The sequence below is a fragment of the Chenopodium album genome, chromosome 12, assembly GCF_948465745.1.
Source record: "Chenopodium album chromosome 12, dcCheAlbu1.1, whole genome shotgun sequence".
Lineage (NCBI taxonomy): Eukaryota > Viridiplantae > Streptophyta > Magnoliopsida > Caryophyllales > Amaranthaceae > Chenopodium > Chenopodium album.
In genome coordinates this window covers 14,785,720-14,810,090 of record NC_137845.1, presented here as the reverse complement: position 1 = coordinate 14,810,090, position 24,371 = coordinate 14,785,720, and the positions used below count along the sequence as shown (strand labels likewise).

Genomic DNA, 24,371 nt, shown 5'->3' with positions numbered 1-24,371 from the left:
CAGTTCAGTTCAGCTGAGTTCAGTTCAGTTCAGTTCAGTTCAGCTGAGTTCAGTCAATGAGAACAGGCCCTAATAATGAAAAGTAGCTTAAATCTTATGTGACATGACAAGATAATTAACAATTTAACCTGCAATTAGAGATGCTCTTATACTCTATTCTTCTTTTATTACTTGCTTTATAATACTTTTCATATGATTTTAACATATATATCTTTGATAAACCAATTCTCATGGTATCTCACAATTGTCTCACACCCAAGGTTTAAAGACCACAAAGTAAAGGAGAATCAACATTTATTCTCAAAGCTTTTTTTTTTTTCCCTTGTACTCAAGTAACTAGATCAATTTATTCCATCATTCCTCCATCTCCGTCACACTCAAATGACTCGTGTATAGCACAAGTTCAAATATATAATACTTAGTATTCAACATTGAACCACTAATCTCACAAACTAAAAACTTGATTGAAGGGAAGGGTAGAAGTGTAGAACTTAAATCTACATAATTATGTTTATTTCAATCCAGTGATCTGAACTATTGTCCCACATACTACGTATAAGGATAAATGGATAACATAACAAATATCTTGAACCTCATGATTCATGCCATGAATTCACATGTTGTAGAACTTGCGGAAACTCCCACGTGAAACACGCCTTCGCATTAAAGTTAACACCAACTTTAAAACTAGATCGTACTCACGGGCATACTAGATGACGGAATACTAAACAATAATAGAGCAAGTCGATCAAATAAGTTCATAGTAATTCTTCTGAATACTCCGTAATAAGAGCTTAAATCGAAAGGTCATCACATTTATCTCACAATAAGTTATTGTGACACTATATAATTATACAAAAAATTTCCTAATTGTAACATACCGACATTCTCGATCAAGAAGTTGTGTGGTTGTATTAATAATGCTATTATACTATATGACTTGGAACTTTTCTAATAGTGCTTCAAATAATCGTGTTCATTTACCATTTCATTTATCAACTTTTTGAAAGATAAAATAAAGTAAATACCAAACATGTAAACGTATCTCATAAAGGAAAACAATGCCTCATCCCTTTACATATCATTTGTTATTACAAATCCTAAAAAAAGAACTTTTTGCATCATCAAATAGTATACACAATGAACAAGAAAGTCTAACTTACTTATCAAAAAAGAAATTAGGGAATCATTCATTATATATAATTATGATTATTAAAAATGTTCCTTATAACTAGAATAAGTGGAAAGTTAATCCAAATATCCAATACATTTCTTATTATTCTCCTTACATTTTTAATCTAATACTAGTACATAAAATAAACTAACTTACCCTACAAAACAGCAAGATTAGCATCATCACAATCAAACCCGCATCCACAAGACGGCGACTCCTCGAAACCTTCGAGGGGGAAGTTCGCGGAGGCGATACCGACGGAGAACTGAAGCTCACCGTTTTTTTTATCGACTTCAACAATACTCAGCCATAGAAGCAACACCTTAACACTAATACCCTTGAGGTGTGTAAGACGGTCTTTCGAGATAACTCCAGTGATGGTTGATTTGTATTCTAGATCATATCCCTCGATGGTGAACTTACACGTTTGAGGCAAATAGACCTTGAACTCCCCCGTTTCGGGGTTGAGCTCGTAGCCGGTTACTCCATTAGGGAGTAGACCGACCGGGAAGTCGTAGCTTTTTAAGACTTCGTAGGCGGTTGGTTTGGCGGTGGCGACGACGGAGAGTGAGATGAGGAAGAGAAGGAGTGTTGTGGTGGTTGATGAAGACATTGCTAAGGATGGGTGAGTTGAGTTTGTTTGACAAAATGAAAGTTTGGATGGATTGGAGTATTTATATTTGGTGGGATAAGGGATATTTGACACGTGTCTGATTATTTATGAATAGGTAGTTGATTAACGTGGACATAAGTGAATTTCTCTCGAGCTCCACGAGGGGAGTTATCAGGGATAAAATGACTGAATTACCCAGCTTACTATTCGTGGAGGGTTAGTCAATGTCTTTGATTAATTTACCCTTGTAGAATAGTCATACCCTATTACAGAGTTCAAAGTATTCACCATTGCACAAGGGTAAAATTGACTGCTTGGCTTGGTGGATGACAACACAAGTCATCGGCGCCACAACCAAGGCGGAGTCCGTCCAATAAAGGCTGATAGTTAGAGTGAACCACTCACGCAAGACCAATCAGATGTTGATCGAGTGGTTAGCCAAGACATGATTACATGTCATTGTTCAACGATGCACAAAAATGGAACCCATATCGGTAACTACTTGGCATGTTGGCGCCACGCCACCACATATAAACACGCCACTTACTAATAGCCACCACCAAAGCCAACTAGCTTTGTGTATGAGCTCAAGTCTGAGTCACTAATAAAAAAAAAAGCCATTAGTCTCAATACCAAGGTGAAGCTCAACCGATTATGTCCTGGCCATCACTCCAGCAACAACATTTCACTGCCGATGAAATAGTTTTTAATAAAAGCGCAAATATGACGTGAGTCCTCCCTAGCATCTACTTACCTTGGGTGATCTATTAATGATCATTTGCAAGATATAGGTGATCAAACCATGTTGGATCATAATACATTAGACATGGCAGTCGATGATACTACAGCACTCTCAAACAAAAAGAAGAGCTAGAAGTTGATGACAGAGCTACCAGCAATTCTAGAATATATGAGAAGATAGTTTGTAATAATACAAAATTATGTAATAACAAACTTACCTAGATTCCAGGAAGTTAGTTATAGCAAGAAGTTTTTGTAATAAGCAAGTATTTAAGTAGCTTTCGTCTTCGTTTCAGACTTTCAGTGTACATTCATTCATACACTTTATCAAAAAAAAAAAAAAAAAAAAAAAAAAAAAAGGAGCATTCTCTCCAATTTGTTCTGTATTCTATTGTCAACTATTCAATGATCCTGATTAGAAATGATAACATGATGTCATGGTCTAAAGACAAGGACCATCAATGGCAGCATTGTTAACATGTTTATTCGTAAAATGTCCCATTCTAGCACTTTTATGTTCAGCTTAGGCAAAGAAATAACTGTACATTCATGAAGGGTTTAAGTTTCAAATAGACATTACACCAAATTCTCCCAAACTTCTAAATACACCACCAATTTAATATTCTACGTGTCTCCATTTCTAACAAAGTCATATACATGGATAAGTAAGCTTTCATTAACCATTATGAACAACCTTCTACTAATTAAGCTTATGATGTACAGTCATGTATTGCTCATATCTAGCAAAAAAAAAGGGACTCTGTATATACACTTTCATGGCTTGTTCACTAATTGAAGACTTTGAAGGGATCGTTGATGCATATCACCTTCAATTTGAGCATATTAGTGACTTTCTCACCATGAAAAAGCATTCATGCTCCAAAAAGCTCTCAGCTAGCCTGAATTTTAACAGGGTAATCCTCTTCCATTTATATTTATGATGCCCCTTTACTAGTTTACGTTGACCAATTTTACAGCATGGCATTCCATTAACTTAACCGGCCATTCCTCCTTCCCTCTTGCATTATCCCATCTAATATATAGTCAAACCCTAACCTTGTTAGCAAAAATTCCCATTTGCTCTGTATATAAGGAGATAACAAAAGGTTCAAGGAGTTTACCAAAGAACTAACAACAACAAAAAAATGACATGAACCAAAAACAACCAAAAACAAAGACTTCCCTCTAAAAAATCAAGACATTGCTGCACTGATGTTAAATAACTTAGCATAATCTAGCTGACTAGCTTCATAGTGCCAAGACTGCCAAGTGCCAACTATGCGTAACAATAAAATTGGTTGCAAAAGATAGAAGATCAAACTAAGTAAGAACAACTATTTCTGATTTATGCTTTAAATAATGTGTTCATCATAACCAAAATTAAAATTTGACAAAGAATGATCATAACGCTAAATTGTAGTTAACCAGGGAAAAATTAGACGACAAGATCAATGAGATAAGTACTAGATCTTGGAGCATGAAGCTAGCATTCTTTAAACAATATGACTCATGGGGTTGGAAATGAGAAGGATGATGAGCCAAATTTAGAAAACTAATGATGAGCACACCTTAAAAGGAGGCAAAAAATCAGGGAACAAACAACTGTCAAATGAAAAAGAAGTACCTTTTGAAGTTGAAGATCATAAATAAATCTCACTATTCTTTCAATGAATAAGATACAACATCAAAATGTAGGTATCGAAAACTACATACAGGATAAAATATCAAACATGATTTTACAAACAATAATATGTTTATTGGATCTGCATATATAGTTAGCAATGAACAACTATCAAGAAACAAGAACAATAAACACCTCCTCAAAATAAAGCAATTGGCTACTTACAGGTCTACGTCAAATCAGCTAACCTCCCTTAGCCTTTTTATCAATGCGTCCAGAGACTTCCTTTTGGGATTCGGCTTAGCTCCCCTGGTGGCAAAGAAGCTCCTATCTGATGGATCCCTTAGTTTCTCAGAAATGGTTACAACTTTCCTGTAGTCCAAAGCATTGTAAGTTTTTTCCCTGATAACAGGATTTAGGAAGTTCTCCGGGTTATTGCTTAAAAGCAAATTAACCAGCTGCCTCGACTCAGCTAGGCCTAATTTTAGCTCATTTGCTTCAGCTTCGGAGAGAATAGATCCCTGACTTTCTGCAAATGACTCTAATAACTGAATATCAATGTCGAGCCCTGTAATTGCGTTCACATTAAACCTCTTCACTAAATCTCCCATCAAAGCACCGATAATCTTTCCAGATATATGAGACATTACATCCTGCAGAACCCTCTTAAGAACTTGTGGGGGTAATATCTGCTGAGCAGTCGAAACCAGAGTCTCCAGGAATATTATAACCTCATTCACATACTCATTACCGCCCTGAAGAGGCTCGTCACCCAGCCAATTAACATTCTCCATCAGTGACATAAAACCATCTATCTTAACCTTAATCATCCCAGCAAGCATTTCTTCTGCTGCATCACGAGACTTCTTTAACGGGAACAGCCTCTTTCCCCTATCTGCCATTCTCAAAGGTATGCCCGAGAGCTGAGCCGCATGCTTAAAGAAGAAATCACAGGCTCGCTCAAACACTGCCATATTCGCAGCAACTTGCATAGCTTGCGAAACACCAAACACAGAAGTCTTAATTAACTTAACTAGAGCCTCGTCAAGGACCTCACTCAACAATCTATCCAAATACTTCTTAACCACATCATAAGAATCCAACTGCCCACCATATGACATAAAACTCACAGAATCCTCAATAAACGACCTCACAATTCGACAACAATCAGGCACAGTAGTCGAAAAAGGAGCCACATAAGGAAAAGCCGGGGTAATATCCGAAGTCTGCAATTGAAAAGCTAACACATTCATAGAATACTCATACTCTTTCTTCATCAACATTTGCTCAAACTTATCAGCATTAACCGCATCAGTAATCTGCTTACGACAATCCAATAACAACAGCTCATGATACTTATCCCTATGCTTACTCAACACATCAAGCAAAGCATCAACCGGATACCCAAACCTCCTCAACGAAACCCCAAGCAAACTCACATAATCCTTGATCAACAACAAATGATTCGCGGTCTGCATTCGTGAAAACTGATCCTCCAACACAGAACACATCTTACTAATAGCCAATTCCCACAAATTCTCAACCTCCCATTTCGTAATCAACCCCCCACCAGTCCTCAATACCCTATCCTCAACAATGAAAAACCCAGCAATTTGCGCAAAAAAAGTTTGATGTGACTCTAAAAACGGTGTCATAGAAGATACCTGAAAATCAGAAGTCAATTGCAACTTTCGAGTTTCGAAATAATAATGCTTAAACCGATCTTCAGCTCCCAACGATTGATGAATATGAAACGCCCTATACAACGGCGTAAGATCAAACCCTAGACTCCCTCCATTGACATTCCCACCACCATTTTCTCTCTCTAACTCAAGATCCAATCCATCATCTTCTTCCTCCAACGCATAAACACAATCTCTAACACTCAACCTCGACTGCTCCTCCGCCTGTCGCTGCTTCATCCTCAACTCCTCCTCCCTTTGCCGAGCCGAAGACGCTTGTCCAATCGCAAACTGCCCTAAATTCCTACTCACAGCTCGAATCTCAACAAGCCAATCCCCAAATTCCTTATTCGCTTTCTTCTCAACATAAACCCTAACCGCCGGAATATGCTTCTCCAACATCCTCTTCAATGTCGAAGATGGCGCAATCTTCAACAAATTCCTCTCAATCTGATCAACACATCGTAGCGCCAAATACAACTGATCATTCTCAATATGCGCGTTACTCCTTGCACAAAGCTCGACAATCTCAACGCAGATCTTCACCGAACCCAAACACATCAACAGATTATTGTTAACATTCCGAGCTTCGATAAAAGCATCGAGAGAGCTCAACAATGGCTGCGCAACTGACTGAAGATGCGCGTTCGACAATGAAAGTGACGATTTCAGATCATCGACATCGGAGAGAAGTGAGCGAAGATCATCGACTGCTAAGATGAAGTCTTGGTAGTGAGCTTTGCAAACTTCTTCGATCTCCGATTCCTTGGAACGAGTGAAAGCTTTCAGGTTGTGGAGGAGGAAGTCGGGTTTTCCGGCGGCGAAAGCTTTTCTGACGAAGGGAGAGAGGTCTTCGCCGTTGCAGATGGCGGAGGAGAGGAGGAGTTGGTCTTGTTTATCGGCGCCGGAGGAGTTGTCGCCGCCGTCTGCCGGAGATATTCTCCGGCGACTTTTGGTTGACTGCATTAGAGAGAGAGGATGAGGAGAGGGAAAGTGGGTTGAATGAGGAGAGAGAAAGTGGAGATGGCGGAGATTTAGGAGGGAGGAGAGAGAAAGTGGGTGATTTGGACAGAGGGTGAGTAGTATGAAATGACGGAAATGCCCCTGAGAACTGTACAGCCGTAGAGGTGTAAAAACACACACGACTCGAACCGATCCGAAAAAATATTTGTTTCAGCTTTTAACTCGCTAAGTACAGTAATTTAGTATGGAATATGACTCAACTTTAAAATTTGAGCCGATCTAATCCGACTTCATGAACCCGATCCAGTTGGGAGGGGAGGGGGCAAGGTGAGCTTAGGGGTAGTTTGGGGATTTTGGAGGTGATGGATTTTGACAAGGTGGAAAGTTGGGGAATGTGGTGTGAGATGATGGAGAGAGAGCGTTGACGTTAAGGATTAGGCGTTATATTCACGTGTTGCGGTTTTGTTGGACCGTTTTCTTTATTATCAACCTTGTAATTGCTTGTTTGATTCAAAGGTTTTGTTGTAATAATACACGGAGTAGTTGATAATGTTAATGATTAAAATGATTTGTATCTTGTTGTTTCAACAAAAAAATCTACTACTCGTACATCTGAAGTGGAAGGTTGTGGAATAATTTGGGGAAAATAAATGTAGGAGAACTTCGCAACTATGTTATTCATCGATTTAGGCCCTATTAAGTTCACCTTAAAAAAATAATATTAAGTAAAAATAAATTCAATTCAATAAAAATAAGTTCAGTTTAGTAATAATAAGTTCAGTTCAGTAAAATTTAGTTTTCTTAAAGAAGAATTATAATAGAAAATCTGTAAAAATGATTTCAGTTTAGCAAAAATAATTTCAGTTCAGTAAAATTAATTTAAGTTCAGTAAAAATAATAATATGATTTTGTTTCATTAAAAATAATTTCAGTTCAGCATAAAGAAGGTGAAGTGAACGGGGCCTTAATATTGAATTGAATGAATTTACCCATAATCTAATATTATAACTTTAAGATTTAAGATCATCTCCAATGGTAAGTTACAAAGGGTTTATATCTTGTTTTGCCACATCAATTTTTAAGCTATAACACTTTTTGGTTACAAAGTGTTCCAATGGTAAGCTATAAGGGCTAGGGCCTAGGGGTGTCCATTCGATTTGGATTTACCCCAAATCCAATTCGATCTGAAATAAATTATGGTTTTCAATTATCAAATCCAATCCGATCCGAATTCCTCACCAAATCCAATTCGATCTGAATTCCTCACTAAATCCAATCCAATCCAATATGAATTAATATTCGATTATTTGGATAATACCTTGCAAATTTTATGGGCCTATTGCGATTATAAAAATTGAAATGCAATAAAAAAAATTCAATTTTTTAATGTATAGTTGTACATGATTAATACAAGTATTGAAAGCATAGGTTTACATGATTAATATTAATATGTAATATAATTATAAACATAGCTTAACATGATTGATATTAACAATACTCAGGCCCTGTTCACTTCACCCTAAAAAAATAAAATTCAGTAAAAATAATTTAATTTCAGTAAAAATAAGTTCAGTTCAATAAAATTAATTTCAGTTTAGTAAAATAATTTCAGTTCAGTAAAATTAATTCCAATTCTGTAAAATCAGTAATTTTAAAAAAGAAATATAAAAGAGAATCAGTAAAAATAATTTAAATTCAGTAAAATTAATTTCAGTTCAGTGAAATAATTTTAGTTCGGTAAAAATAATTTCAGTTCAGCAAGGTGAAGTGAACGGGGCCTTATTTATAATACAGCGGTTTCATATTTTGGCTAGTTTGATTTTTTTGGATTCGAACAAGGTCAATCCGTTCCAATCCGAACATCCGAATTTTTTTTTTTTTAAAAAAAAAAACAATCTGATCCGATCCGATTTATAGATCGGATCCGATCCGAATTAATAATTCGGTTTAGATTAGATTGTACGGTTTTAATCCGATTAGTGGACACCCCTAATAAGGGCCTTGTACTTTGCAACAAATAAAATATAAAATAAAGGAAAATTTGTTATTATTAATCCTAATTTTGGGCCGTTTGCTTTCATTAATCCCAACTATCGATTATTTTTGAATAATCCCAATGGAGGGCATTTTCTCTTATTAGGTCAAATGACCGATGACCTGTTTAAAAGGTAACTTTTTTTTTATATTTTTTTTCTTAAATACCACATATCGCAATTTCATTAGTCAAAAAAATATAAAAAAAAAAAACAAAACAAACTAAATTTTTTTTTTTTAAAAAAAAAAAACAAACCCTGCCACCTTCATCCCACCACAGCCCACCGCCTCCCTCCCTAGCACCCGCCGGAAACCACCATCTCCCACCTAAACCCCACCGAAAACCACCGAATTTCCCCGAAACCACTCGGTGCCTCACTCTCTTCCTCCAAAACCACTCGCAACCTCACCTACTTCCTCCAAAACCACTGACAGCCCCACCCCTTTGTCCTCCAAAACAACCCCCAAGCCACCATTTTCACCCCCCTCTGCCGAAAACAACCCCCAAGCCACCACAACTCCACTCCCCTTCGCCAAAAACACCAGATCCCCATTCCCAGTCCTTCCAAACCACCTCACTCGTTTGTTTTCAAGGTGGTTTCGAGTGCCGAAATCACCATATCCTTGATATTTGGGTGGGTTCTAGCTTTCAAGTGGCTGAAATTGGGTTCTTGGTGGTACTAGGAGAGGATGTTGTTTTCTGGCAGGGGTAGAAAGAAGGTGGTTTCGGGTGAGGAGCTGGTTAGGGTGGCATTGGCGGTGGGGTTGGGCTCCCTAGGTTTTTTTTTCTTTTTTTTTTTGAATTTATTTTTGTAAAACTTTGATTTAAATATTTTTTATTATTTTGACAAATCATGTGTTGGCATGTGTCCAATAACTTGGTATAACAGGTCATTGACTGGTTTCGGCCTGGTGAAAGAAAATGACCCTCAAAGTTGGGATTATTAAAAAATAATCGATGGTTGGGATTAATGAAAGTAAATGGCCCAAAGTTGGGATTAATAATAACAAATTTTCTTAAAACAAATTAATTGTTGCACACATTATATCACAATATGAGTGGAATTTGCTTATCTTTTTTCTAATCATCAACGTAGCTTGTTTGGGCTACAAGCCTACAATAGCTTGCATATTGCTCTTTTTTTTTTTTTTTTTTGTTTTTTTTTTTTTTTGTGTTCTCCAATGGTAAGCATGTAGCTATATATATTATCTATATTGCAAGCAGATCCTTATAATAAAACCATAGGAGATGCGCTAAGACCCCAAACCAGATCGATCTTGTTTGGAAGATTAGTCTCGGAATTAAATAAATTCTTTTATTGTTTAATGCATATTTTGAACGTCATATATAAAATAGCTCATACCATAAGTATATTACTTGCGTACTAAAGGTAAAAATTAAACATCATAGAGGTTGTTTTATAGGTTTAGATAAAAAAAATAAAAAAAAATAAAAAAAAAAACCATGTTTAATACAATAGATCGATTTTAAAGGGTTTTGGACCATATTAGACTAAAGACCAAAAATTAAATTTCTCGAGTTGGAGAACAGACTTGTTCGTTCTATGCATTCTGGAGCTATTGTTGAACATCTCTATGCATAATCTATAACCATGAAAGATTGGTGCAATGTCTCATTGGGGTACAAGAGTTAAAGGGTGAGCCAAAATTCCAATAATTAGTTATAGTTGATTCCAATTTCGGTTTCCAATTTCTCGGAATCAGTACCGATCGGGTACCTAGTTACTCAATAAATATTAATGTACACTTCCTTCCTCCATACTCCCTCCGTATTTTACTACTTGCCCACTTTTTATTGCGGCCGTATTTTATTACTTGTTCCATTTTTTTTATTTTTTTTTTTGAAATTTCACAATATTCTACTATTTTTTTTTTGATCTCCTAGTGGATCCTCCAACTATCATATTTTAAATATTTCTAGATTCTTTCTCCTCCCAATTATCATACTTTATTCTTCCACTAACCTCGCTTTCTTCGTATTTTATTACTACATTATACTAATATAGTAATACCCATAACACTCCTTGCACAGAGAAATTGAACAAATAATAAAATAAGAGGAATGTATAAAACATCCCTTTTCGCATTTCGCTTTTAACTTATAAATCATTTTGTTGACTCGTGAACCTGTAATTGTTATATATGATAAAAGTATTAAGGTGGATCCCTAATATGAGAGTCAAAAGTTATATTTAACGCATTTAAAATGCTAATTAAAAGTAACATACTATAATCATTGAAGTTTTCCTACACACGAATGAAACTAAAGATTGATAAACCAACAATTAATTTTATTGTAAGTTTCTAACTGTGTAATAAGAATTTAGCTAGTGAAATTAGTTGAACTTTGATTGCAGAAATTTATTGATTTTAAGATGCATAGATGATTCATTGTGGTGCATTCTCGGGTAACCAGTAGCACATTGTCTTGGTCCAATTACAAAAACAAGGAATCAGTGTTTACTAGTTCCGGTTTCTGAACTAGTTTTTTTAATCCAATACCCATTGAGTAAGTGAACTGCTAAACAACACCCACATTTTTATCGAAATCGCCCACATTTTTATGTAAACTTCCAACATTACCCTTTTCTTCCTCTCTCTCCTAACACAACCACCACCGCCCGTCACCACCATTGCACCGTCGCCATCAGCGCCAACATGACGGAAAGTGATAGCGGCAGACCGTGTACTCCGCCGGATCCACTTCGCGAGGTAATTTATTTTCGTCGGAACTCAAACCGCCCAAAAAAACGGTCCACCGTGGTCAAACCGGGCAAACTGGGCGGTTAAACCGTGGTAAAACCGTGCAATCCGGGCGGTCCAACCACGGTCAAACCGCCTGGACTACACGGTTTGACCTAGTTGGACCGCCCGGATTGCACGGTTTTACCACGGTTTAACCGCCCAGTTTGCCCGGTTTGTTTTTTTTTATTAATATTGTTTTTATTATTATTATTTAATAATAATAATAATAATAATAATTATTATTATTATTTCATTGATATTATTATTATTATTATTATTATTATTATTATTATTATTATTATTATTATTATTATTATTATTATTATTATTATTATTATTATTGTTGTTGTTCTTGTTGTTATTATTATTACTATAACTATGATTATGATTATTATTGTTGTTATGATTATGATTATTATTATTTTGATTATTATTTTAAAAATATTTTGTTAATAGGCATCACTACCGGATTATGGTGGCGATGGCATCGACTACAATTCATATTTTAAAATGTCAATGATCTTCCCGACTTTTGAAGAAGCATTTGAATGGGCACAAAACATTTCCACACGTTATGGCTTTTTCCTTACAAAGTCTTCGTATAAGAAACAACGAGATGGTCGACCGGTCAAGTATCTTAAGTGCGATCGTGGCCATAGAAACATAGCCGAAGATAGAGATATGGAGAATGCTGTACGGAAAAACACGAAAAGAAAGGGTGTTAAGTGTCCATTTTGTATCAAGGTCACATGTATGGTGGACGATCAAGGGTGGAAAATCATTCCTTCATCAGGTTTTCATGGCTTGCATAACCACCCAATGATGGTATATCGAGAGGGTCATCGACAAGTGAGTGGTCTAAGTCCGGCTGCGAAGCAATTGGTTGGTCAAATGAGTTCAGCATGTGCTAAACCTAGTCACATAATGGCGGCAGTGAAAGATGCGTTTCCCACTGAGAACCCTAACATGAGACACATCTACAATTTCAGAAGTCGTGTTAGGGTTGATGCTAGTGAAGGGAGAGATGTCGTCAACCAGTTCCTTCACTTGGCCAATGAGCGCAAATACGTTAGTTGGGTAGCTGCTGACCCCAAACACAGCTCACTTGCTATGTAGGTGGCACATCAACAAAGATGTGTTGGCCAAGGTATACCATTTGTGTAAGAAAGACATGGTGACTGCCGAGAAATTTAGGAATGGGAGGTGGTCAAAAATCATGAATGCGACAACTGAGGATGAATATGAATTTGAGTTGCAACAAATGAAGGATACTTGGGGAAGGTCAAGGCATACCATTGTGGATTATGTGAAAAAAACTTGGCTTGTGCACAAGAACAAGTTTATTCCGGCTTGGACAAATAAGGTGCTGCACTTTGGCAATGTGAACACGTGTAGAGTGGAGAGTCAACATTCTGTGCTTAAACAGTGGCTCGGAAGCTCCAAAGGGTCAATGGATTCTATCTTCAACCGTGTACACCGCGCCACTAAGGGTTTGCTATTCAAATTCGTCATCATTTGGAGGACTCCAGACGACGAATTGGAGTGGAGTACAGGGGAATGCCCTTGCACAATCTCAGTGGCTATGTTTCCTTCCATGCTCTCAAAATTCTTAAGCAGGAGGTGAACAGGATGAGAGAGTTATCTGATGATGTGTACGAGAGTTGTGGTTGTGCGATGTTGATGACACACGGACTCCCATGCGCTTGTACTATACACACCTCGATTCAGGGTGGTACGGGGTTGTATTTGGATCAGGTCCATCCTTTTTGGAAAACCCTAGTCATTGGAGACGGTGTTGACATTCCTATCTTTGAGGATGAGTTGGAACAGGACACGACGCAGTTTAGATCCCTGGTTGATGAGGTACTACTTCGTGATGCCAGTTTTGTGCGAAGTGTGAACCGAGTGTTGTTTGCGGAGCTTTACCCTGAAGATGTAGATTATGAAGAGCCCGAGATAAATGAGACAACCAGGGGTCGACCACAAGGCCAACAGTGGTCCTCATCTACCAGGCGTGATCCAAGTGGCTTCGAGCATATTCCGGGCGGTCGTAGTCGTGGTCGTGGGCGAGGTCGCGACCGAAGTAGGGGTCGTGCTACTTCTACATCTAGCTCCGGACGTGGTCGATCACAATCATCAGTAAACATGGAAACGCCTTCTGGTATATGCTTTATTATTATTATTATTATTATTGTTGTTGTTGTTGTTGTTGTTACTTGTTATTATTATTATTATTATTATTATTATTATTGTTACTTGCTATTATTATTGTTGTTGTTGTTGTTGTTGTTGTTAATATGTTTTACATTTAATTAATTCTTTTGGGATTTAATTAGTGCGGATGTTGGTCGGGTTTTTATAATGCTAAAATACTTTCCTGGTGATTATTACAGGTAGTCAGATGAACATCGATGATTTTTTATACGTCGATCATTTTTCGAAATTCATGTTGCCGTTTTTGGAAGGTTGGCTTGACCCGATAGGTGACGGAAATTGTGGATTTCGATGTGTTGCAGATTTCTTTTTGGGTGACCAGGAGCAGTGGATGTTGGCCAGGACTATGGTTGCAAACTAGGTTACCACGCATCCTAACCTTTACTCTCAAATTTATGCTGATCAATTGGAGAACGAGGTTCGTTGTATCAGATGGACTGGTGGGAGATGCACAAGTGAACATTGGATGGTAGTGTTTCAGGACTTGTTTCCGATCGCTAACCTATTCAAAACTGCCATTATGCTTTTCGGTGCTGGCGTAGATGGAATAGGTGTGTATCCATGCATCACTGTGCTACCATGGAGTTCCCCGTCCACTGCCACGGGCCCATATAGGGAGTTTGCACTCCTCACAGTGGCAAACTATCACTATGTTTGATTGGACATGTCACCTAATTTTCCAGTCCCTCCTGTAGCAGGTTTTTGGTACGACGTGCGCGATTTTAGTGTGCAAGACTGGGATCAACGATATGTAGGTCGGATAGCAACATGGCATACTTTAGCTACAAATTAGTGATAGAACTTTGCAATGTTTAGTTGTAGAACTTTGCATAGTTGTAGAATTAAGCAATGTATTATGCAAATTTAAATTCAAATAATAAATTTAAAAAATTTTACAACATAACCTAAAACAATTAAGTTAGTTTCTAAATAAGAAAATGAAATCAACTACATCCTCATCATTGCGTCCCACGCCGCAATAAGCTCCTGGGCCTCAACCACTGTCTGGGTAATCTCACCGTCGCTATCAACAATGAATCGTCGTATAACATGCATGGAGCGACCCATCCACTGTAAAAAATACAAAAAATAATCAGTACCAATATTAAGTTGCACAGTAATCTATGGAAAACAAGTAACAAATACTTACGTAATCAGTGTTCGTCCTCCCTGGAATTGGTGGGGGGGCAAGTACCACGATATCACTGATAAGCCGAGGATGGGAGTACGTGTAAAACCAGGCCAAGTAGTCAGGTGTGCATGTGGGCTGTCCATCCAATAGAGGTGGATGGAACGACAGGCCGAAACAGCAGCTCCCGGGACCAAACTTATCCCATAACCCCTGACCTCGAAAAGTAACGCTATACGACCGGACATTAGCAGGTCTGTACGCGCTGTCAGGCCTAAAACCGGGCCGCGGTATCCCCTGCACATGACCAAGTTGCCGTAAAACCCTGTCTGGGTTATACGACTCAACGATGTCCCGAAACTGTATACATCCCATGTACGTGGTTCTCAGGACGTCCTGTGCGGGGGTAAGTGTATAGGGCCGCCAGTTAACCTGCACACGCAATCATAAGAAGAATGTTACATTAGTTGTGAAGACGTTAAATAATAATATAATATACGCAAGCTAAGTTCACATACTACCTTAGCATCAGTCATCTGATCAAGTCGGGTATGGAAAGATATAAGTCGCTGGTGATCCCTCGACTCTGAGCGTGGATCCCACATTGAGGCCCGTGCCTCACCTGGATGTACCACTAAAGCTCCCTGACAAGGCCGAAAACATGGGAAGTACTCGTATATCCACGCCTGCAGAAGCGTGAGACAACCTCCGATAGCTTTACACTCAATACGGGAGGCGATACCCAACTGCTGATACAGGAAAGCAAGTGTAGCTGACCCCCAAGAATATCGGTGAAGATCGTCATAAGACTTCTTCACCTCTAAAATGCAGGAGGGAAGAAGGCGGTGACCACTCTTGTCAACGAACAAGGTGCTACCAAGTAGTGTGACAAAGAAACCCATGAACTCAACGTCTGGGACCCGATCCAACAACTTGCACCGTTCATAGATGCTAGTCACCGCTACAGCACCGTTCTCCCAAATAGCTTTCGGCTTCACCAAAAGCTCATCCCTACTCAGCCCCAACAACTCCTGAAAGTCAACCTGGAGAGATGCACTGTCGCTAACCATGTCAACCAAGTCACCCTCAACGGGGATCCCTAGAATATAAGCGACGTCGTGTAGCATGATCGTCATCTCACCAAAGGGGAGATGAAAAGTGTTCGTATCCGGCTGCCACCGTTCAACGAACGCAGAGATCAGAGGCCAATCAATGTGGAAATGCTTGATAGACGGCAAGTGTTGTAGTCCAGTGACACTAAGGCGTGCACGTAAATCCGCACTCAGCTCTGTCTCCCATTCCTGCAACGACCTACACCACTGAATCCTACTGTGGCACCTTAACGGATCACGATCATCCCCCGACCCAAACACGAGAAGCAACGTGAGCTGCATAGCTAGGGATAAGACTGCCATCAACTGGACCACCTGGCATCGCCTCATGAACAAGCCAAGACGTATCTGAGTCTCGAGAACCACGAGACCTACGAGTACGGCCGGTGCTCGAAGTCGTAGTCGTAGAACCCACAAACCTCCCTCCTCTACCTTTCCTCACGAAAATCCCAGACGACGACTCCCCGTGCTCGAATCCTCCTCGCCCACTCTCGGAAGTCGTGGCATCCTCCGTGTCATGATGATCAGAATCATAATCATCCATGACCTGATCTAGCTCGTGCTGAGCATCTGAAGGCCAACCCAGGACATCATCCGCCATGCGAGAAGCTGCCCTCTCCCTCTTAACAGAAGCATCAACACCACGAGATCAAGTATGTCGAGGACCCGATCCTTCGACACGTGTGAATTCGATATTTAGCCTTCTAACGGTTTGTGGCTATTATTTAATAAAAAAATGTAATACAAATAATTAATACTCAATTCTATAAATCTAATTAATATTCACTAATAATAAAAAATTACATTATTTTATTTTCCTAAACATAAATCTAATTTATAATCACTTAAAATAAACAATTATATTATTTTATTTTCCTAAACATAAATCTAATTAATATTCACTATCAATAAACAATTACATTATTTTATTTTCCTAAACATAAATCTAATTAATATTCACTAATAATAAACAATTACGTAATTTTATTTCCTACACATAAATCTAATTAATATTCACTTAAAATAAACAATTATATTACTTAATTTCTTAAACATATTTCTAATTAACATTCACTTAAAATAAACAATTACATAATTTTATTTCCTAAACATATTTCTAATTAATATGCACTTAAAATAAACAAATATATAATTTTATTAATATGCAAAATAAATATATAATTAAATTATTTTTTTTTAATTACGTAAACCGCCCAAGTAAGACGGTTTAACCACGGTCAAACCGCCCAGGCAATACGGTTTTACCGTAGACAAACCGCCCAGAAAATACGGTTTGACCGTGGTCAAACCGCCCAAACTATACGATTGAACCATGGTCAAACCGTATATCCTGGGCGTTTTGACCATGGTCAAATCGTCTAACTTGGGCGGTTGTACCACAGTTGAATCACACAGACAGGGCGGTTTTAGTACTTTTCCGGCGAAAAAAATATACCCGCTCCGCCTGGGCTGCGTCCTCCTCCCTCGCGCGTGTTGCGTTCCTCGACCGTGGCATTCTCGACAGTTATGGGCGGTGGTGGTGGTGATATTGAAGTGGTGGACCTTGTGGTGGTGGTTGCAATGTGCGGTGGTGGTGGTGATTTAAGGTGGTGAATGTTGTTTTGCGGCGGTAGTGGCGGCAATGGTGGTGTTGGTTGGTGGTGGTGGTGATTTTAAGTTTTCTTGAGAGGTTTTAAGTGAGGAGAGAGAAAGAGGTGATGTTAGAGAGTGAAAGAGAAAAAGAGTTTAGGATTTTAAGTATGGGTAAGAACGTAAATTCATTCCTAATTTGTGGGCGATTTTGATAAGAATGTGGGCGTTATTTAACAACTCCCTTGAGTAATCAGTAGAATAGATTCCAGATTTGAATATCTAGCTAGTTGACAACTTGACATGGGGTTGAATTTTGGACCCATTACATTTAAGGGGGCGTTAGTAGTTGGAATCAGGAATAAGGTTAAGGTGATATCGGGTTGAAACTTGATATTTAATACCATGTGTTTGGTTTTATTTTGGAATGGAATATATCTCACCATTCTCTCCTTTTATTTGATACCTAAGGGAATGGAATGAGCCAAACCCACCTCTCCCCAATGTTTCTAAACCCCACAGCTCATACCTATATTCCGCGAACCAAACGCCCCCTAAGTTTTCAAATCTTTTCGACAACAATAATTCCTGTTTTTTCTGTTTTCACATGTAGATGTAATCTAAATCAAACTGAGTAAGGTCAGTGTATAAAATCTTGTGTCCAAACCCGTGAAATCTGATCAAAGTGGGTTTTTATTTTTTTTTAGATCGGGCCCAGTTTTGAACTAGAAATGCGTTTTTAGCCTTTGCCAAACCCACAGTTTTTTTGGCTAAAGGCCTACAATACAAATCCACAAACCCTCCAAACAATCTACTCAAACGGATCCAACCCAAACCCAAATAAAAACCCATTCATCTTCAACCTACAACACCCAACTAAAGCCCCAATTACAAATATAAAAGGCCAAAAACCCTAGTTTTCATTTCCTCTCTTGCTATAGCTTCAGCCGATACCGCATCAGATCATCACTTTCCTACTGCGAAACCATGGTAACAACTCTCTCTCTTTCTCTCTCCTCCATTTTTACACCTTCAATTTTCATTCTATCTCCTCCCAATCATCGTTTTTTGCTTTTCTTTTTAGGGTATCGATTTGAAGGCAGGAGGCAAAAGCAAGAAGACCAAGCGCACTGCGCCTAAATCTAACGATGTTTACCTCAAGCTCCTTGTTAAGGTATCATTTTTTATCAATACCCAGTTGAATTTTATTGATAAATTTTGTTTTTTTTGGTTTAATTTGTGAAATTAAATGGTGGGTTAATCTGGGTTTATGTTATTTTTTTTCCAGCTTTACCGATTTTTGGTTAGAAGAACTGGTAGCGATTTCAATGCTGTTGTTTTGAAGAGGCTTTTTATGAGCAAGACTAACAAAGCCCCTCTTTCCCTCTCTAGGCTTGTTAAGTATATGGCTGGAAAGGTACTTAATTTTTTTGAATTTGTTTTTGTATGATTTAATTTAATTTATATTAGAATGATTTAATTTGATTTGGTGGATGATTTATTATTGGGTGTATTATTGAAATGCAATATTTTTGTGATAATATAGGATGGCAAAATTGCTGTTTTGGTGGGAACTATTACTGATGATATTAGGGTGTATGAAGTGCCTGCCATCAAGGTTTGTGCTCTGAGGTTCACTGAAACTGCTAGGGCTCGTATCGAGAAGGCCGGTGGCGAGTGCCTTACTTTTGATCAGTTGGCTCTAAGAGCTCCTCTTGGCCAGAACACGGTATAATTGCTTTGATCCGGTCTATTGTGTTCTTTATTGTGTATATGTTTGTGATTAAAGTACTTACATTTCATGTTACTTCGCAAATTATGTGAATTTGACAAAATTGGAAAATTAATTGTTTGAGCATTTTGTTAATGCAGCATTTTATTCATTAATGTTTATTAGGAGTGTGTAGGTGTTGATTAAATAGGATGATATATTCTGGTAATAGGTGGTTATTGTTTGGATTAGATTGGCTACATTTGCTAGGTTGAGTCATGGAACAAAATTGTGTATTTCTTTATTATCTTTGAAGAAATGTTGTTGGGTTCATAATTGGACTTTTTAAGTTTTAGAATTGAATGTGTTGAGAAATTACTTGAAACTGGGTAATGCAAAATCTAGCTAATCCTTCGAATGAGCTTATGAGCTATGGAGTATTTGTTATTTTGCATGCTAAAATTGAAAGTACGAAATTCTAAATGCTATGAGAAGTGATACCCTAATCTTTAAACAATTTACTTAACCTCTGCCTCGTATGTTACAACGGCTATTGACTTATGGTGACATGTTGCCGGTAAAACACATATTTAGTCTTGCGATTTCTCCAATTTGAGAGCATTATTGCGTAAAGGCAATTTGATGCAGTTCCTTTATTCATTAGTGTTGCTTCTATGAAGTCCATTTGATGTTTTCCTACTGGTGTGATACCACAATGTACTTTGTACTTTGAATCGACCCAATTGTCCTTCATGTTTAACCTCTATTCGTCGCCTGTAAAACAAATGAGTGTTGAAGTTCACTTATCATTATTGTTTGCATGGTTGAGTTGCATATATTGATATATGTAACACTTGGTTCTGAACTTTACTTTAGTTTGTTGCGTCTTTTTTTGCAAGTGTTATGTTGGGTGTTTCCTAAATTTAGATTAGGAGTTTGTTTACTCATTTGATTATACTGAGGAAATATTTAATTTTTTTAAGGAGTAGTTCTTACTTGGGGTAATTTTAATCTTTACTATTAAATGCTGCAGGTCCTTCTTAGGGGTCCTAAGAATGCTAGAGAGGCTGTCAAGCACTTTGGCAAGGCTCCTGGTGTTCCCCACAGTCACACCAAGCCTTATGTGCGATCTACTGGCCGGAAATTCGAGAAGGCCAGAGGTAGACGTAACAGCCGTGGTTACAGAAACTAAGTCAAATATCAAGATAGAAGAGTTTGTTGGTTTTTATTATCAAAGACTGTCAATCCATGTGTTACAATTTGGGTTTGAGCTTCATTTTTCCTTTTTATGCTGGGTTAGCAAAGCAAATTATTAGTTATAGCAGATTTTGCCCCGACTTAAATGTTGTTATCGTCAGTTTTGAAGGTAAATTTTGTTGAAGAGATTGCCCTAACTTTTGCCTGCTTTCTCCCGAGTGTTGCCTTTAGGGATGTTTTTACTTGAATGTTACGTTTTGAATTTATCTTTCTAAATGTTGAATCCATCACTAAGCAAGTATCTAGTCTAAAAAACCACGGAGTATGAAACCTGTGGTAAAATGAGTGAATGAGTAGAGAAATAAATTGCCAAAAAATTGGTTGAGAAATATTATTTGTAAATAATCTAATGTCATCTTAGATGGTTTCCTTATCTTTGATTATTTAAACAAGTAATCAATCCTCAAAAAAAAGAAAAAACGATTACACAAATGTAGAACAAGTATAATCCATAACTTGTATTTATATACCCAAAACTCCAACTCCAATAACTTTCTCAATTTCTTTATCATGTATTCCAAACTTTTTTAATTAATGTTGTCTATCTCTTCGGAGACGTCTGATAGAATTAATGTTGTCGATAGAGCTCCATTGGATTTCTCTTACTATTCTGGAAAATTTGTCCAAAAAACTTTTTAAATACATCATTTTGCGAAAAAAATCCATTTAAAAGCTTTATTGTTAAAAAAAAAAAAATCTGAAGTTTATATTTTTTTTTCAAAGAAATCTAGTACTACTAATTCACTTAATTAACCTTTAGTCTCTACTAATTAATTTATAACTCTCGCTTTTGTTTTTCTTTTTTATTTATTTTTGATAGGAATTTATAACTCTCATTTGATTATTTAATAATTAAATGAAAAAATGAACCATCAACACCACTCTAACCACCATCCCAGCTGATATATATCTGTGATATGTTAAGATAGAATTAGGTTAAGTATTGATATTGAAATATTATCTTATAAAGGAGTTTAGGGTTTAGAGTATTTATGAATATTATGTTGCTATCACTACCTCCGTTTCATATTATTTGCAACGATTAGACATTTTTTTTCTCTATTTTATTTCAAATCGTTGCAAAAAATATGAAACGGAGGTAGTATATAAATGGCCTATTGATGATCAATAAGAAAACAAGGTTTTATATATTGGTTCTCCTTGTGCCGTGAGACAGGGTATTGATTTACTTGTACCTTGAAACGACATGATTTTGTACCTTGAAACGACAGGACAAACATATTATTTTTCTTGTACCTTGAGACGACATGACATTATACCTTGAGACGACAGGGCAAACATATAAAGATAAGAATGGACGTGGTTGTAGAAGACCACGAACACTAGCAAAGGGACGTAGCTGCAAAAGTTTTTTTTTTTTTTTTAAGAAATTTTTTTTGAAGGCTTCACCACTAGAGTAGTGCATATCGGCTTCAACAAAGTGAAGATTTCCAATCGCAACCTTCGTGTTACTGCCGTTACGATTGCGGGAGGGTATTAGGATTATAGGAAAATATATTATTGTGATATATTTTCCATAGATCTTATGATATTATTTAGGAGAAAATAATATGTATTTGTGATATGTTAAGATAGATTTAGGTTAAGTATTGATATTGAAATATTATCTTATAAGGAAGTTTAGGTTTTAGAGTATTTACGAATGTTATGTTGCTATTATATAAATAGCCTATTGATGATCAATAAGAAGGCGAAACCATTCATTTCTCTTTCTCTCTATTTGGTAGTGGCGGAGCCAGGAATTTTGAAATGAGGGGACAAATGAACATCTTATAGTTTGACAAAAAATTTTGGAAAAAAATAAAAATAAATAATTGAACAAGTAGTTTGTTAAATAATTAACAGTTTTTTCACCATATATCCCTGAGTTTTTTTGTTTATTCACCATATACCCATGAAAATTTTCAAATTCACCAAAAACTCATGAGTTGTTACAATTATTCATCATATACCCCTAATAACAACAAGATAAATGGAATTTGATTAATTATACATCGAAACCACCTTACATCTCTTCCCCCATCCCCAAAACCACTTTTATCCTTGGTCTAATCCCTGAAACCACTCAAAATCTCCGTAATCATATCCGTATGATTGATTTTGGGATGAAAAACAGAAATATGGGGTGGTTTTGGGGGTGAGAAAAAGAAATGTGAGTGGTTTCGGAGGTAGGGGAATATATTTAGGGTGGTTTCGGGTCATAATTAACCCTAATGATTCACAAAGTTAAAAATCATTAGTCATCAAGAGTATCTGCATGTTATGGTGTATTTTTGTTAAAACTCAGGGGTATATAATGATTTTTAAAAAGTTTATGGGTATATGGTGAATAAACAAAATACTCAGACATATATGGTGAAAAACCCAAATAATTAAAGTTTACAACTCAGAATCCAAAACACTTACTACAAAAATCCTACTTTATATACTAATTTTTCCTCTTTCGATGATACAAAATTACAAACTAGTACCTGAACAATGACTAATCTAGAAAAACTTATGGCAAATTTCGAATTTTGACAAATTCCTACATAATATAAATAATTAAATGTACGATTCCCAATTACAAATTTACAACCATAATTTATTGGTAACAAAAAAAAAAAAGGCAAGTTGTCTTATACATACATAATAATTATACTAGTATTAAAAATTAAAGAAAAACTGTCAAAAAAAATAAAAATAAAAGAAAAGTAACCGACAAAAGCTGCATGCAAAAAGGGTAAAACATAAAGATGGGCACGGGCCATGCCGGCACGCGGGTGGCACGGGCCTGGCACGACTCCGGCACGGCGGCCCACTTGTGAGCCGTGGGCCGTGCCGTGAACACAAATTTGGGAATCGGCACGGGGCACGGTGGCCGACCCGCGGCACGGCACGCGGCACGGCCGGGCACGTCACGTGTTTTATTCAAATTTTTTTTGTGTTTTCGGCTTATTGCACTCGTAATTTTTTTTTTTAATTATATGCATTGTTGTTTTTTGCCAAATTAATAAAATTATTTACATAAACTTAAACATAATTAGAGAAATTAATAATTTATATAACCTTAATTAAAATAAAGTTGTTCAAAACAAAATATATTAACATTAACATAAACATAAATTAATAACATTATTTATATAAAATTTAGTTGTACTAATATATATATATATATATATATATATATATATATATATATATATATATATATATATATATATATATATATGTATCGTTTTTTTATTTACATTTATTATTAAAAAAAAAAGTGGCACGGGTTGGCCCACGTGCCTGGCGGGCCGTGCCGGGCCGCAGGCCATGCCGTGCCATGGGCTGGGGTGTGCCACATTTTGGCACGGCACGCCCACCACCGCGGCACGGCACGACATGGCCCGTTGCCCATCTTTAGTAAAACATGAACTAGTATGGGTTTGATCGCGCGTCCTAAAGTGAACAACCTCTATGAAAATTGCTTAATCATTACGTCATCTAAATTGTTGTTTCTAATTTATGCATGCAATTATATTTATCTACTACATATTATAAGCGCTTTTTTTTAAAAAAAAAAAAGTGGGGGGGGGGGGGGACAGCTGTCCCCCCATGTCCCCCTCTAGCTCCGCCCTTGCTATTTTGTCACCAGCCACCTTCCTTTTCCCTTCCCCCAACTCAGCTGCCACCTTAAACCCCTCCAACCCCTATGGCCCACCTTCATGTCCGGCCAACCCCCCTTCTGAAACCCTAAACCCGACAACCCACCTTAA

At 37.2% G+C, this 24,371-nt stretch overlaps 4 protein-coding genes and 1 pseudogene across 4 annotated transcripts; 2 read left to right on the top strand and 3 right to left on the bottom strand.

Moving 5' to 3' along the window:
* Positions 1–1,331: 1,331 nt before the first annotated feature.
* On the bottom strand, positions 1,332–1,787 carry LOC145570946 (uncharacterized protein At5g01610-like). The gene has a single exon (XM_081630062.1). It carries the CDS (start codon positions 1,785–1,787, stop codon positions 1,332–1,334), a length of 456 nt encoding a protein of 151 aa, XP_081486188.1.
* A 2,351-nt stretch (positions 1,788–4,138) lies between these two features.
* LOC145570392 (exocyst complex component SEC15B pseudogene) lies at positions 4,139–6,881 on the bottom strand (annotated as a pseudogene).
* A 4,626-nt stretch (positions 6,882–11,507) lies between these two features.
* Positions 11,508–12,710, top strand: LOC145570945 (uncharacterized). Its single transcript, XM_081630061.1, has 2 exons — positions 11,508–11,561; positions 12,051–12,710. The coding sequence occupies exons 1-2, from the start codon at positions 11,508–11,510 to the stop codon at positions 12,708–12,710; spliced, it is 714 nt and encodes a 237-aa protein (XP_081486187.1).
* Positions 12,711–14,756: 2,046 nt separating this feature from the next.
* LOC145570944 (protein MAINTENANCE OF MERISTEMS-like) lies at positions 14,757–16,650 on the bottom strand. Its single transcript, XM_081630060.1, has 4 exons — positions 16,321–16,650; positions 15,459–16,238; positions 15,004–15,369; positions 14,757–14,879 (listed from the first exon to the last, which is right to left on the bottom strand). The coding sequence occupies exons 1-4, from the start codon at positions 16,648–16,650 to the stop codon at positions 14,757–14,759; spliced, it is 1,599 nt and encodes a 532-aa protein (XP_081486186.1).
* Positions 16,651–18,520: 1,870 nt separating this feature from the next.
* Positions 18,521–20,731, top strand: LOC145572105 (large ribosomal subunit protein eL18x-like). Its single transcript, XM_081631129.1, has 5 exons — positions 18,521–18,629; positions 18,724–18,813; positions 18,928–19,056; positions 19,186–19,368; positions 20,384–20,731. The coding sequence occupies exons 1-5, from the start codon at positions 18,627–18,629 to the stop codon at positions 20,540–20,542; spliced, it is 564 nt and encodes a 187-aa protein (XP_081487255.1). The 5' UTR covers positions 18,521–18,626; the 3' UTR covers positions 20,543–20,731.
* Positions 20,732–24,371: the final 3,640 nt, after the last annotated feature.

Coding starts and splice junctions, on each gene's coding strand:
- LOC145570945 (XM_081630061.1), top strand. CDS start 11,508: ATGACGGAAAGTGATAGCGGCAGACCGTGTACTCCGCCGGATCCACTT. Junction 11,562..12,050: donor CGCCGGATCCACTTCGCGAG/GTAATTTATTTT, acceptor TTTTGTTAATAG/GCATCACTACCGGATTATGG.
- LOC145570944 (XM_081630060.1), bottom strand. CDS start 16,650: ATGGCGGATGATGTCCTGGGTTGGCCTTCAGATGCTCAGCACGAGCTA. Junction 16,239..16,320: donor TCCCTAGCTATGCAGCTCAC/GTTGCTTCTCGT, acceptor AGGTCGTTGCAG/GAATGGGAGACAGAGCTGAG. Junction 15,370..15,458: donor ATCAGATGACTGATGCTAAG/GTAGTATGTGAA, acceptor TTGCGTGTGCAG/GTTAACTGGCGGCCCTATAC.
- LOC145570946 (XM_081630062.1), bottom strand. CDS start 1,787: ATGTCTTCATCAACCACCACAACACTCCTTCTCTTCCTCATCTCACTC.
- LOC145572105 (XM_081631129.1), top strand. Junction 19,057..19,185: donor TTAAGTATATGGCTGGAAAG/GTACTTAATTTT, acceptor GTGATAATATAG/GATGGCAAAATTGCTGTTTT. Junction 19,369..20,383: donor CTCCTCTTGGCCAGAACACG/GTATAATTGCTT, acceptor TAAATGCTGCAG/GTCCTTCTTAGGGGTCCTAA.